This window comes from Lithobates pipiens, unplaced genomic scaffold (genome assembly GCF_037356315.1).
Source record: "Lithobates pipiens isolate NorthernLeopardFrog02 unplaced genomic scaffold, aLitPip1_a1.2 Scaffold_18, whole genome shotgun sequence".
Lineage (NCBI taxonomy): Eukaryota > Metazoa > Chordata > Amphibia > Anura > Ranidae > Lithobates > Lithobates pipiens.
The window spans coordinates 655,387,770-655,403,777 of NW_027507758.1; the positions used below are offsets into that span (position 1 = coordinate 655,387,770).

Here is a 16,008-nt window from a genome sequence, read left to right on the forward strand (position 1 = left end):
CAATGAATGTTCTGTGAACCCTACATCAAGAGTTGCACTTTTCTAGACACTGGGCGCTCACCTAAGTCTTCTCGCTGAAACGACCACATGGTCATACCAGCCCCCAAGAGGGTCCGACCACCACCATTGCCCACCATTGTGCTCAACACAGTGGAAGCGATTCCTTCCTTACTGCCCCACAGAGCCACCTACCTGCCACTAGTGACCCATCCAGTCAGTCCAGCGTGGTCTTCAGCCCAAACCTGACACCCGATTGGGTATTCTTTACAAATGAAGCTTCACCACCTTCACTAAGCTCCAGGGAAAATGAGTGCAGCAGCCTGCACAGTCTACTTACCTTTAGTAAATCGCCCTCATCGTGTCCCGGTACTGACCTTCTCACATGAAGATGTACATTCTCCGAACGATGATCAGCAGAAAATTGTCTTTACGAAAAACTCAGAGAAGTCAGAACCTTCCCATCCTCCATTATCAGCACAGGAGGAGTTTATAACGTGTGAGGGTATATTCTAATCCTTCTCACTATCCCATATCTCCTCATTCCCCATATATGGGGTCTTCTCTTATTTATTTATTTTTTATTATTATTCAGCTTGAGCCCGTCGGGCAGAAAACGGACACTCTGGACTTGGCAGCCAGCCTTTCACTGAAGTGCCCGACTGAGGTAAGAAAACCGAAAGCTGAACTCCAGGCATGTAAATCTACCCCTCCATAGCCGCAAAGGACATAAAGCCGCTTTGTGGGCCCCATGCCACATTGCAAACCCAGATATTACCTTGTGACTGTAGCAGTGACCTCATCACTGGGCTGTACACAGCCTGTGCAGAGAGCGGAGTTGTGGGAGGGGCCCCCGAAGGCTCCACCCACTACAGGAGGGGGGGGGGACAAGACCAGCCCCCCTGCACAATGTTATACCACCAGAGCATGCACACGAGAAACCTCCAGAAACCTGCAAGGGGGGCCCCAAGATGGAGGCTGCTTAGGGGTCTCCATAGAGGTTAATCCGGCACTGCCGCCATCCTATAATGCAGTGGTCTCTAAACTGCGGCCTGGGGGGTCAAATGTGGCCCTTTGCTTGCCTTTATCTGGCCCTTGGGGCACTGCTGACACCAACAATGGGACATAATTCCTGTTACTGACATCAACAATGGAGCGCAATTTCTCCCACTGACACCAATAATGGGATATTATTTTTTCCAATTATACCAATGATGGGGCACTATTCCTCCCACTGACACCAATGATGGGGCACTATTCCTCCCACTGACACCAATGATGGGGCACTATTCCTTCCACTGACACCAATGATGGGGCACTATTCCTCCCACTGACGCCAATGATGGGCCACTATTCCTCCCACTGACACCAATGATGGGGTACTATTCCTCCCACTGACACCAATGTTGGAGCACTATTCCTCCCACTGATACCAATGATGGGGCACTATTCCTCCCACTGACACCAATGATAGGGCATTATTCCTCCCACTGATACCAATGATGGGGCACTATTCCTCCCACTGACACCAATGATGGGGCACTATTCCTCCCACTGACACCAATGATAGGGCACTATTCCCCCCACTGATACCAATGATGGGGCACTATTCCTCCCACTGATACCAATGATGGGGCACTATTCCTCCCACTGACACCAATGATGGGGCACTATTCCTCCCACTGACACCAATGATGGGGCACTATTCCTCCCACTGACACCAATGATGGGGCACTATTCCTCCCACTGACACCAATGATAGGGCACTATTCCTCCCACTGACACCAATGATGGGGCACTATTCCTCCCACTGACACCAATGATGGGACACTATTCCTCCCACTGACACCAATGATGGGGCACTATTCCTCCCACTGATACCAATGATGGGGCACTATTCCTCCCACTGACACCAATGATGGAGCACTATTCCTCCCACTGACACCAATGATGGGGCACTATTCCTTCCACTGACACCAATGATGGGACACTATTCCTCCCACTGACAACAATGATGGGGCACTATTCCTTCCACTGACACCAATGATGGGACACTATTCCTCCCACTGACACCAATGATGGGGCACTATTCCTTCCACTGACACCAATGATGGGACACTATTCCTCCCACTGACACCAATGATGGGGCACTATTCCTTCCACTGACACCAATGATGGGACACTATTCCTCCCACTGACACCAATGACGGGGCACTATTCCTCCCACTGACACCAATGATGGGACACTATTCCTCCCACTGACACCAATGATGGGGCACTATTCCTCCCACTGATACCAATGATGGGGCACTATTCCTCCCACTGACACCAATGATGGGGCACTATTCCTCCCACTGATACCAATGATGGGGCACTATTCCTCCCACTGAAACCAATGATGGGGCACTATTCCTCCCACTGACACCAATGATGGAGCACTATTCCTCCCACTGACACCAATGATGGGGCACTATTCCTTCCACTGACACCAATGATGGGGCACTATTCCTCCCACTGATACCAATGATGGGGCACTATTCCTCCCACTGACACCAATGATAGGGCACTATTCCTCCCACTGATACCAATGATGGGACACTATTCCTCCCACTGACACCAATGATGGGGCACTATTCCTCCCACTGACACCAATGATGGGGCACTATTCCTCCCACTGACACCAATGATGGGGCATTATTTATCTCCACTGATGCCGGGATATTTTCTTCTCCCACTGGCCAAAGTTCAGCCCCCCTAATGTCTGCAGACTCTGCCCGGCCAAATATAAGAAAATCTGTTCCGAATAGATATATTCCGCTTGAACACCAAAAGGAACATAAGAGACTCCAACCCTTCACCACTCCTAAATCCGGAGCACTCCTCCCCCACCCCGTATATACAGACCCCATTATATTGTTGCAGGTGGAATGTGGTGAAGGCTGGGATGCCGGCAATGAAGATGAAACAAAGTAACTCTTTTCAATCTCCTTCATAAAATGTATTTCTATTCTATTCCAGGCTCAGCCATTCCTGAGGACCTATAAGAACAGCAACTACAATTACCCCCCCGTGACAACTCCAGCACCAATCACGGTATGGATTATAAGGGGGGCGGGGTGGTCTTTCTTTTTGCATTGTTTCTATTCGCTGTAGTAAGATGTCCTTTGATAACTAAAAAGGAGACCATCCATAGGGAAAGCATTTCCATTTCTCTAAGTGGTGGTGACCCGGAATCATTGGGGCCCCCAGGACCCCGGATCCCACTTCTCTTATTGCTGCTGTTGTTGAAGGTCAACCCACAGAACTTTCGTTCCCTGAGCGGCGCTGTTGATTGGATCAGTGTTCGGGGGAGGTGTCGGACTGCTGGAGAGTGGAGCCTCTGCTTTATATGAGAGAGACGTGGCCTGACCCTCCTAGGTGCTGGCAGCACTGGGTATTTCAATGGTGGACCGTGCCTGGGCGATTGTCAGTATGGCCTTGACGAAAATGTGCACACCAATGGAGACCCACCCTTGGTAAGATGAATGGCAGCTTAATCGGATATCCCCATGATTAAGCTCTGAGCAGCGAGGCGAAACGCGTTGGTGGCGTGGCCTGATGGGAGTCAGGGCTGAGACTGCCATTCATCTTGCCAAGAGTGGGTCTGCATTGGTGTGCGGCTTCCGGGACAGTCAAGCCCCTCCCCTGGCCACAGCAGTGGGCACAGGACTATCATCCCTTACAGCCCGAGCGGCACACATTCTCCCATATAGGTTTTTTTTTTAGTCTCCTACATGCAACAGGGTGACAACAACACAGCACAATTGGGGGACAGGAACAGAAAGTTGTCACCCCAAAACAGGAAGTGCCTGAACAAATCAATTGACTTTTACTAGACTACATCCCCCGCCTACTTGCTTGCCAGGGCCTGAATGACATTTCCCGGGGGCCCCATCTGGTCAACAGAGGGGCCCAGGAGATGGGAGCAAAGAAGGGACTTTTATTTTTTGGGGCGTAGGCAGATAAAGTCGGTGCCGCTGTTTACTGCACCTTGGGGGGGTGGATGAGGTATAGGTGGAGTTGGGGGGCCCTGTCAAAAAGCCTGTACAGGGCATCCTGTTTTCTAACAGCAGCCCCGCCCTGGAGGATCCCGTGAGAGGTGCACCCATGGAGAAGGTGACTACAGAGAGCCGGTTCTGTGAGTACTAATGCAAGGAGAGGCTGTTAGGGAGAGATGGCTGCTTAAAGTGCTGCATATGCTTTCACATGTGACTACTGCGGACCGTCATCTAAATGTGATTGGCTGTGTATTGCCAAGTGGCTCCAGAATGTATGTCGATGTGATGTGACTGGTATGCCATTCCCTGAATTCCATCAAGTCTGTGCAGCCATCAGTGACCCCCCCCCCCCCCCTAATCCATGTGTCCGGCCCCTAATCTACATGCAGTGTGCTGGACGCATGGATTCCAATGTTTTTTTTTTTTGTAGAAGCATGTGATTAGAGCCTAAGGCTTTAATTGAAATAATATTCGCTATTGTCTTCCTGATTCTCCTCCCAGCCAATCAGGAAGCCAGTCCTGATACCTGTCACCCGATTGGTCGAGAGGAGAAGCGATCCTATTGGGCGTTGAGGAGGAGGAAGAGGGAGGAGTCACAGGGGAAGCCTCCAAAGCCGAGGAGGAGGAAGCACTGCCCGCAACCTAGATGGAATAAGTGCGGTGCTGGTGACCCCCCCCCCCTCCTAACAATTATACCACCAGCCACCACTGGCAGCCATTCTACTCATGTGTGGACATTTCCTTCCTTGGGATATGAAGGTCAATGGCAGAGAATGTTGTGTGGAGGCCTCAGGCATGGAGAGGGCACAAGATGGCGGAGGGTTTAATCTCAGCGGAAGGGGCGGTGGTTTAGCAGAACAGGAGAGGGGTGGAGACTTGTGCTCTTGGCGCCATTACTAGCCAATCCCAAAGCCCCTCTTACATGAAGATTTAGAAAGACAGAAAACTATTTTTGAAAAAGACAGCAACGTGTTAAAGGTTCAATGAGATTTTGGATATGATATTGTATATGCCATTTACATCGACAGAACTCAAAATACCGATGAAGTGAACTGATACTAGAATGACTGTGATCATCGAATATGGCTCCTTTGATAGGGTGACCAGACGTCCCCGATATCCAGGGACCGTCCCCGGACTGAGGACACCGTCCCCGGACTGAGGAGTGAGGACACCATCCCCGGACTGAGGACAGCGTCCCCGGACTGAGGACACCGTCCCTGGACTGAGGAGTGAGGACAGCGTCCCCGGACTGAGGACAGCGTCCCCGGACTGAGGACACCGTCTCCGGACTGAGGACTGAGGACAGCGTCCCCGGACTGAGGACACTGTCCCCGGACTGAGGAGTGAGGACAGCGTCCCCGGACTGAGGACAGCGTCCCCGGACTGAGGACACCGTCCCCGGACTGAGGAGTGAGGACAGCGTCCCCGGACTGAGGACACCGTCTCCGGACTGAGGACTGAGGACAGCGTCCCCGGACTGAGGACACCGTCCCCGGACTGAGGACACTGTCCCCGGACTGAGGAGTGAGGACACCATCCCCGGACTGAGGACAGCGTCCCCGGACTGAGGACACCGTCCCTGGACTGAGGAGTGAGGACAGCGTCCCCGGACTGAGGACAGCGTCCCCGGACTGAGGACACCGTCTCCGGACTGAGGACTGAGGACAGCGTCCCCGGACTGAGGACACTGTCCCCGGACTGAGGAGTGAGGACAGCGTCCCCGGACTGAGGACAGCGTCCCCGGACTGAGGACACTGTCCCCGGACTGAGGACTGAGGACAGCGTCCCCGGACTGAGGACACTGTCCCCGGACTGAGGACTGAGGACAGCGTCCCCGGACTGAGGACACTGTCCCCGGACTGAGGAATGAGGACAGCGTCCCCGGACTGAGGACAGCGTCCCCGGACTGAGGACACCGTCCCCGGACTGAGGAGTGAGGACAGCGTCCCCGGACTGAGGACAGCGTCCCCGGACTGAGGACACCGTCTCCGGACTGAGGACTGAGGACAGCGTCCCCGGACTGAGGACACTGTCCCCGGACTGAGGAGTGAGGACAGCGTCCCCGGACTGAGGACAGCGTCCCCGGACTGAGGACACCGTCTCCGGACTGAGGACTGAGGACAGCGTCCCCGGACTGAGGACACCGTCCCCGGACTGAGGAGTGAGGACAGCGTCCCCGGACTGAGGACAGCGTCCCCGGACTGAGGACACCGTCCCCGGACTGAGGAGTGAGGACAGCGTCCCCGGACTGAGGACAGCGTCCCCGGACTGAGGACACCGTCCCCGGACTGAGGACACTGTCCCCGGACTGAGGAGTGAGGACACCATCCCCGGACTGAGGACAGCGTCCCCGGACTGAGGACACCGTCCCCGGACTGAGGAGTGAGGACAGCGTCCCCGGACTGAGGACAGCGTCCCCGGACTGAGGACACCGTCTCCGGACTGAGGACTGAGGACAGCGTCCCCGGACTGAGGACACTGTCCCCGGACTGAGGAGTGAGGACAGCGTCCCCGGACTGAGGACAGCGTCCCCGGACTGAGGACACCGTCCCCGGACTGAGGAGTGAGGACAGCGTCCCCGGACTGAGGACAGCGTCCCCCGACTGAGGACACCGTCCCCGGACTGAGGAGTGAGGACAGCGTCCCCGGACTGAGGACAGCGTCCCCGGACTGAGGACACCGTCTCCGGACTGAGGACTGAGGACAGCGTCCCCGGACTGAGGACACTGTCCCCGGACTGAGGAGTGAGGACAGCGTCCCCGGACTGAGGACAGCGTCCCCGGACTGAGGACACCGTCTCCGGACTGAGGACTGAGGACACCGTCCCCGGACTGAGGACACCGTCCCCGGACTGAGGAGTGAGGACAGCGTCCCCGGACTGAGGACAGCGTCCCCGGACTGAGGACACCGTCCCCGGACTGAGGAGTGAGGACAGCGTCCCCGGACTGAGGACAGCGTCCCCGGACTGAGGACACCGTCCCCGGACTGAGGACACTGTCCCCGGACTGAGGAGTGAGGACACCATCCCCGGACTGAGGACAGCGTCCCCGGACTGAGGACACCGTCCCCGGACTGAGGAGTGAGGACAGCGTCCCCGGACTGAGGACAGCGTCCCCGGACTGAGGACACCGTCTCCGGACTGAGGACTGAGGACAGCGTCCCCGGACTGAGGACACTGTCCCCGGACTGAGGAGTGAGGACAGCGTCCCCGGACTGAGGACAGCGTCCCCGGACTGAGGACACCGTCTCCGGACTGAGGACTGAGGACAGCGTCCCCGGACTGAGGACAGCGTCCCCGGACTGAGGACACCGTCCCCGGACTGAGGACCCCGTCCCCGGACTGAGGACACCGTCCCCGGACTGAGGACCCCGTCCCCGGACTGAGGACACCGTCCCCGGACTGAGGACACTGTCCCCGGACTGAGGAGTGAGGACAGCGTCCCCGGACTGAGTACAGCGTCCCCGGACTGAGGACACCGTCCCCGGACTGAGGAGTGAGGACACCATCCCCGGACTGAGGACAGCGTCCCCTGACTGAGGACACCGTCCCCGGACTGAGGACACTGTCCCCGGACTGAGGACCCCGTCCCCGGACTGAGGACCCCGTCCCCGGACTGAGGACAGCGTCCCCTGACTGAGGACAGCGTCCCCTGACTGAGGACACCGTCCCCGGACTGAGGACACCGTCCCCGGACTGAGGACACTGTCCCCGGACTGAGCACCCCGTCCCCGGACTAAGGACACTGTCCCCGGACTGAGGAGTGAGGACACCATCCCCGGACTGAGGACAGCGTCCCCTGACTGAGGACACCGTCCCCGGACTGAGGACACCGTCCCCGGACTGAGGACCCCGTCCCCGGACTGAGGACCCCGTCCCCGGACTGAGGACAGCGTCCCCGGACTGAGGACAGCGTCCCCTGACTGAGGACACCGTCCCCGGACTGAGGACACTGTCCCCGGACTGAGGAGTGAGGACACCATCCCCGGACTGAGGACAGCGTCCCCTGACTGAGGACACCGTCCCCGGACTGAGGACACTGTCCCCGGACTGAGGACCCCGTCCCCGGACTGAGGACAGCGTCCCCAGACTGAGGACAGCGTCCCCGGACTGAGGACAGCGTCCCCTGACTGAGGACAGCGTCCCCTGACTGAGGACACTGTCCCCGGCCTGAGGACCCCGTCCCCGGACTGAGGACCCCGTCCCCGGACTGAGGACAGCGTCCCCGGACTGAGGACACCGTCCCCGGACTGAGGACACCGTCCCCGGACTGAGGACACTGTCCCCGGACTGAGGACCCCGTCCCCGGACTGAGGACCCCGTCCCCGGACTGAGGACAGCGTCCCCTGACTGAGGACAGCGTCCCCTGACTGAGGACACCGTCCCCGGACTGAGGACACCGTCCCCGGACTGAGGACACTGTCCCCGGACTGAGCACCCCGTCCCCGGACTAAGGACACTGTCCCCGGACTGAGGAGTGAGGACACCATCCCCGGACTGAGGACAGCGTCCCCTGACTGAGGACACCGTCCCCGGACTGAGGACACCGTCCCCGGACTGAGGACCCCGTCCCCGGACTGAGGACCCCGTCCCCGGACTGAGGACAGCGTCCCCGGACTGAGGACAGCGTCCCCTGACTGAGGACACCGTCCCCGGACTGAGGACACTGTCCCCGGACTGAGGAGTGAGGACACCATCCCCGGACTGAGGACAGCGTCCCCTGACTGAGGACACCGTCCCCGGACTGAGGACACTGTCCCCGGACTGAGGACCCCGTCCCCGGACTGAGGACAGCGTCCCCAGACTGAGGACAGCGTCCCCGGACTGAGGACAGCGTCCCCTGACTGAGGACAGCGTCCCCTGACTGAGGACACTGTCCCCGGCCTGAGGACCCCGTCCCCGGACTGAGGACCCCGTCCCCGGACTGAGGACAGCGTCCCCGGACTGAGGACACCGTCCCCGGACTGAGGACACCGTCCCCTGACTGAGGACACCGTCCCCTGACTGAGGACACCGTCCCTGGACTGAGGACAGCGTCCCCTGACTGAGGACACCGTCCCCGGACTGAGGACACTGTCCCCGGACTGAGGAGTGAGGACACCGTCCCCGGACTGAGGACACCGTCCCCGGACTGAGGACAGTGTCCCCTGACTGAGGACACCGTCCCCGGACTGAGGACACCGTCCCCTGACTGAGGACAGCGTCCCCTGACTGAGGACACCATCCCCGGACTGAGGACAGCGTCCCCTGACTGAGGACAGCGTCCCCTGACTGAGGACACCGTCCCCTGACTGAGGACAGCGTCCCCGGACTGAGGACAGCGTCCCCTGACTGAGGAGTGAGGACAGCGTCCCCGGACTGAGGACACCGTCCCCGGACTGAGGAGTGAGGACACCGTCCCCGGACTGAGGACACCGTCCCCGGACTGAGGAGTGAGGACAGCGTCCCCGGACTGAGGACACCGTCCCCGGACTGAGGAGTGAGGACACCATCCCCGGACTGAGGACAGCGTCCCCTGACTGAGGACACCGTCCCCGGACTGAGGACACTGTCCCCGGACTGAGGAGTGAGGACACCGTCCCCGGACTGAGGACACCGTCCCCTGACTGAGGACACCGTCCCCTGACTGAGGACACCGTCCCCGGACTGAGGACACCGTCCCCGGACTGAGGACAGCGTCCCCGGACTGAGGACAGCGTCCCCTGACTGAGGACAGCGTCCCCTGACTGAGGACACCGTCCCCGGACTGAGGACACTGTCCCCGGACTGAGGAGTGAGGACACCATCCCCGGACTGAGGACAGCGTCCCCTGACTGAGGACAGCGTCCCCTGACTGAGGACACCATCCCCGGACTGAGGACAGCGTCCCCTGACTGAGGACACCGTCCCCGGACTGAGGACACCGTCCCCGGACTGAGGACAGCGTCCCCTGACTGAGGACAGCGTCCCCTGACTGAGGACAGCGTCCCCTGACTGAGGACAGCGTCCCCTGACTGAGGACAGCGTCCCCGGACTGAGGACACCGTCCCCGGACTGAGGACAGCGTCCCCTGACTGAGGACACCGTCCCCGGACTGAGGACACTGTCCCCGGACTGAGGAGTGAGGACACCATCCGCGGACTGAGGACAGCGTCCCCTGACTGAGGACAGTGTCCCCTGACTGAGGACACCGTCCTCGGACTGAAGACACCGTCCCCTGACTGAGGACAGCGTCCCCTGACTGAGGACACCGTCCCCTGACTGAGGACACCGTCCCCGGACTGAGGACACCGTCCCCGGACTGAGGAGTGAGGACACCGTCCCCGGACTGAGGAGTGAGGACAGCGTCCCCGGACTGAGGACAGCGTCCCCGGACTGAGGACACCGTCCCCGGACTGAGGAGTGAGGACACCATCCCCGGACTGAGGACAGCGTCCCCTGACTGAGGACACGTCCCCGGACTGAGGACACTGTCCCCGGACTGAGGACTGAGGACACCGTCCCCGGACTGAGGACAGCGTCCCCTGACTGAGGACACCGTCCCCGGACTGAGGACACCGTCCCCGGACTGAGGACACCGTCTCCGGACTGAGGACATCGTCCCCTGACTGAGGACAGCGTCCCCTGACTGAGGACAGCGCCCCCTGACTGAGGACACCGTCCCCGGACTGAGGACACCGTCCCCGGACTGAGGAGTGAGGACACCATCCCCGGACTGAGGACAGCGTCCCCTGACTGAGGACAGCGTCCCCTGACTGAGGACAGCGTCCCCTGACTGAGGACACCGTCCCCGGACTGAGGACAGCGTCCCCTGACTGAGGACACCGTCCCCGGACTGAGGACACCGTCCCCGGACTGAGGACAGCGTCCCCTGACTGAGGACAGCGTCCCCTGACTGAGGACAGCGTCCCCGGACTGAGGACAGCGTCCCCGGACTGAGGACAGCGTCCCCTGACTGAGGACAGCGTCCCCGGACTGAGGACAGCGTCCCCTGACTGAGGACAGCGTCCCCTGACTGAGGACAGCGTCCCCTGACTGAGGACACCTTCCCCGGACTGAGGACACCGTCCCCTGACTGAGGACACCGTCCCCTGACTGAGGACAGTGTCCCCTGACTGAGGACACCATCCCCGGACTGAGGACACCGTCCCCGGACTGAGGACAGCGTCCCCTGACTGAGGACACCTTCCCCTGACTGAGGACACCGTCCCCTGACTGAGGACACCGTCCCCTGACTGAGGACAGCGTCCCCGGACTGAGGACAGCGTCCCCGGACTGAGGACAGCGTCCCCGGACTGAGGACACCGTCCCCGGACTGAGGACACCGTCTCCGGACTGAGGACACCGTCCCCGGACTGAGGACACCGTCCCCGGACTGAGGACACCGTCCCCTGACTGAGGAGTGAGGACACCATCCCCGGACTGAGGACAGCGTCCCCTGACTGAGGACAGCGTCCCCTGACTGAGGTCACCGTCCCCTGACTGAGGAGTGAGGACACCATCCCCGGACTGAGGACAGCGTCCCCTGACTGAGGACAGCGTCCCCTGACTGAGGACACCGTCCTCGGACTGAGGACACCGTCCCCTGACTGAGGACAGCGTCCCCTGACTGAGGACACCATCCCCGGACTGAGGACAGCGTCCCCTGACTGAGGACACCGTCCCCTGACTGAGGACACCGTCCCCCGACTGAGGAGTGAGGACAGCGTCCCCGGACTGAGGACAGCATCCCCGGACTGAGGACACCGTCCCCGGACTGAGGAGTGAGGACACCATCCCCGGACTGAGGACAGCGTCCCCTGACTGAGGACACCGTCCCCGGACTGAGGACACTGTCCCCGGACTGAGGAGTGAGGACACCGTCCCCGGACTGAGGACAGCGTCCCCTGACTGAGGACACCGTCCCCGGACTGAGGACACCGTCCCCGGACTGAGGACACCGTCTCCGGACTGAAGACACCGTCTCCGGACTGAAGACACCGTCCCCGGACTGAGGACAGCGTCCCCTGACTGAGGACACCGTCCCCGGACTGAGGACACTGTCCCCGGACTGAGGAGTGAGGACACCATCCCCAGACTGAGGACAGCGTCCCCTGACTGAGGACAGCGTCCCCTGACTGAGGACAGCGTCCCCTGACTGAGGACACCGTCCCCGGACTGAGGACAGCGTCCCCTGACTGAGGACACCATCCCCGGACTGAGGACACCGTCCCCGGACTGAGGACAGCGTCCCCTGACTGAGGACACCGTCCCCTGACTGAGGACACCGTCCCCTGACTGAGGACAGCGTCCCCTGACTGAGGACAGCGTCCCCGGACTGAGGACAGCGTCCCCTGACTGAGGACAGCGTCCCCTGACTGAGGACAGCGTCCCCTGACTGAGGACACCGTCCCCTGACTGAGGACAGCGTCCCCGGACTGAGGACAGCGTCCCCGGACTGAGGACAGCGTCCCCGGACTGAGGACACCGTCCCCGGACTGAGGACAGCGTCCCCGGACTGAGGACAGCGTCCCCGGACTGAGGACACCGTCCCCGGACTGAGGACACCGTCTCCGGACTGAGGACACTGTCCCCGGACTGAGGAGTGAGGACACCGTCCCCGGACTGAGGACAGCGTCCCCTGACTGAGGACACTGTCTCCGGACTGAGGACACCGTCCCCGGACTGAGGACACTGTCCCCGGACCAAGACTGTACCTGGTTTTGTCCCTGGCAGGGCCATTGATAAGCCAGCACAGCTGGTCCTGAGCTCAGCAGAGGGGACCCGGGCAACCTCACAGATGGTCGGCGTTGGGGAGAGTTACAAGCAACAATCTCCCTGTGTGGCTTTCAATAAAGCATTTGACAGCCGCTTCTCTGTACTCTGTACATAGCGCACCCCTGAACTCTGTACTTTGTACATAGCGCACCCCTGTACTCTGTACATAGCGCACCCCTGAACTCTGTACATAGCGCACCCCTGAACTCTGTACATAGCGCACCCCTGAACTCTGTACATAGCGCACCCCTGTACTCTGTACATAGCGCACCCCTGTACTCTGTACATAGCGCACCCCTGAACTCTGTACTCTGTACATAGCGCACCCCTGTACTCTGTACATAGCGCACCCCTGAACTCTGTACTCTGTACATAGCGCACCCCTGTACTCTGTACATAGCGCACCCCTGTACTCTGTACATAGCGCACCCCTGTACTCTGTACATAGCGCACCCCTGAACTCTGTACTCTGTACATAGCGCACCCCTGTACTCTGTACATAGCGCACCCCTGAACTCTGTACTCTGTACATAGCGCACCCCTGAACTCTGTACTCTGTACATAGCGCACCCCTGTACTCTGTACATAGCGCACCCCTGAACTCTGTACTCTGTACATAGCGCACCCCTGTACTCTGTACATAGCGCACCCCTGTACTCTGTACATAGCGCACCCCTGTACTCTGTACATAGCGCACCCCTGAACTCTGTACATAGCGCACCTCCGAACTCTGTACTCTGTACATAACGCACCTCTGCGCTTCTTTGGTAAGAATAAAATACAAAATACGCATTAAATTTTTTTCTTCTTGACATTTCGTAGTCATATCCCTAAAAGTGTTAAAAAGTATCTTTTTTTTTTTATCTCATGGAGGACATGTGAGAAATAACGTATAGTATACATTATATAATCGCTCCATAAACACGTATCGCATACACTGCATATATAGTTTGAGGAAAATTATGCTTAGAAAATAGTTTACCATTTGCCAATAAATATATATATATATATATATCTATGTCCCCGGATTTGGTCACCTTATCCTATGACTGTCTATAGTGATGTCGTATTTCTTATGTGATGCAGAACTGGGGCAGTGACATGGAATGCCGAAACTATGCAGCCGTCTCTGACAGCGTGCCGACGTCAGGTGAGGAACCATCAAGAATGTTCTTCTTTCCCTGTCTGCACCCTTATATGGAAACTTTTATTCTGCGAGTCTTAGGCAGCGTACACACGATCGGATCTTTGGTCGGAAAAAGCTCTGATGGTTTACCCGACGGGATTTCGCTCAAGCTGTCTTGCGTACACACGGTCACACACAAATTCCGTCTGTCAAGAGCGCGGTGACGTACAACACGTACGACGGGACTATAAAAAGGAAGTTCAATACCCAGTGCGCCACCCTTTGGGCTCCTTCTGCTAATGTCGTGTTAGTCGAAAGTTTGGCGAGAGACGATTCGCAATATTTTGGAAAATACTTGCCTATATGTGCTTTTCTTCAAATCGGACAGTTTGTTTGTGAGTAGGCAGGTACATTCAAGAAATACGATGTCCAATTAACAAGGGACACCAATCAACCTCATTGAGCTTTAAAAAGACAAGATAATAATGTTGTTGTGTAAAACACACAAAAAAAAAAAAATGATGGAGATGACTAGAAAATAATTTCAAAATATTCCAAAAAAAAGGAGTTCTTGATTAAGAAAAAAAAAAAAATGAACATTAAAAAAAAAAAAAATCCCAATTTATTATGGCTTTAACCACTTCAGCCCCGGAAGATTTTACCCCCTTCCTGACCAGAGCACTTTTTGCGATTCGGCACTGCGTCGCTTTAACTGACAATTGCGAGGTTCATGCGACGTGGCTCCCAAACAAAATTTACGTCCTTTTTTTCCCACAAATAGAGCTTTCTTTTGGTGGTATTTGATCGCCTCTGCGGTTTTTGTTTTTTGCGCTATAAACAAAAAAATAGCTAAAATTTTGAAACAAAAAACACATTATTTTTTACTTTTTGCTATAATAAATATCCCCCAAAAATATATATAAAAAAAAAAATGTTCCCCTCAGTTTAGGCCGATACGTATTCTTCTACATATTTTTGGTAAGTGATTATTGATTGGTTTGCGCAAAAGTTATAGCGTTTTCAAAATAGGGGATAGTTTTATGGCATTTTTATTAATCTTTTTTTTTTTTAAATGGCGGCGATCATCGATTTTTATTGTGACTGCGACATTATGGAGGACACATCGGACATTTTTGACACATTTTTAGGACCATTGTCATTTATACAGCGATCAGTGCTATACAAATGCAGTGATTCCTGTGTAAATGACACTGGCAGTGAAGGGGTTATCCACTAGGTGGCAGTGTAGGGTTTAATTGTGTCCTAGGGGCGTGTTGCTAACTGTGTGGGGGCGTGGCTGTGTTTTGCACATCGCTGATCTCTGCTGCAATCACAGGGAGCAGAGATCAGTGACACTGTTGCTAGGCAGAACAGGGAGATGATTATTTACTTTAGCATCTCCTCGTTCTTCCTCTTCGTGAGGCGATCGCGGGTATTCCCGTGGCAGAACGAGTCCGCGGGACCCGCGACCTGACTCACGGAGCTTGGCGCGGGGGCGCACACCGCCTCTTAAAGGGCAATGTACAGGTTCGTGATTCTGCCTTGTACGTGCCCTTCTGCCAACGTATATCGGCGCGAGGTGGTCGGGAAGCGGTTAGAAACAAAAAAAGCTTATTCATGAGAGGAGGAGAAATAATGAAGAAAGAAGTTTGTGAGAACTCTGTGTAAATATGCGCATTTACAATCTAGAGTTGTATAGAAGAAGAGAACACGCTGCATTAAACTATTAAAACAAATTCAGCGTGACGAATGTGCTATGTCCATTACGAGCGGTAGTTTTACCAGACCGATCGCTTCCGTCTCGTAGTTGAATCCGAGTTTTTGCGCGTCGGATTTTCGGACAGGAACTTTTTCCCGACCGAAAAATTGAGAACCTGCTCTCATACTTTGGATGGCCGAAATTCCGCCAGCAAAAGTCCGATGGCGCGTACACGCGATCGCATTTCCCACGACCAAAAGCTCTCATTGGACTTTTGCTGGCTGAAATTCCGATCGCGTGTGTACGCGGCATTAGTGCTTGTATGACCCTGAAAGGTGTAGCTTTCGCTGACTCTATCTGTGCATTTTCTGTCACATCTAGAGCATGTGGCCACAGAAATATGGGTCAGCAA

The 16,008-nt window shown here is 57.0% G+C and overlaps 1 protein-coding gene across 1 annotated transcript in view; it reads left to right on the plus strand.

Moving 5' to 3' along the window:
• Positions 1–16,008, plus strand: part of PLB1 (phospholipase B1) — a 200,208-nt gene that overhangs the window by 163,265 nt on the left and 20,935 nt on the right. The window contains exons 42-44 of the mRNA XM_077489431.1: positions 593–664; positions 3,016–3,090; positions 13,858–13,921. Coding sequence (XP_077345557.1) covers positions 593–664; positions 3,016–3,090; positions 13,858–13,921 — 211 coding nt within the window. The remainder of the gene's footprint in view (positions 1–592; positions 665–3,015; positions 3,091–13,857; positions 13,922–16,008) is intronic.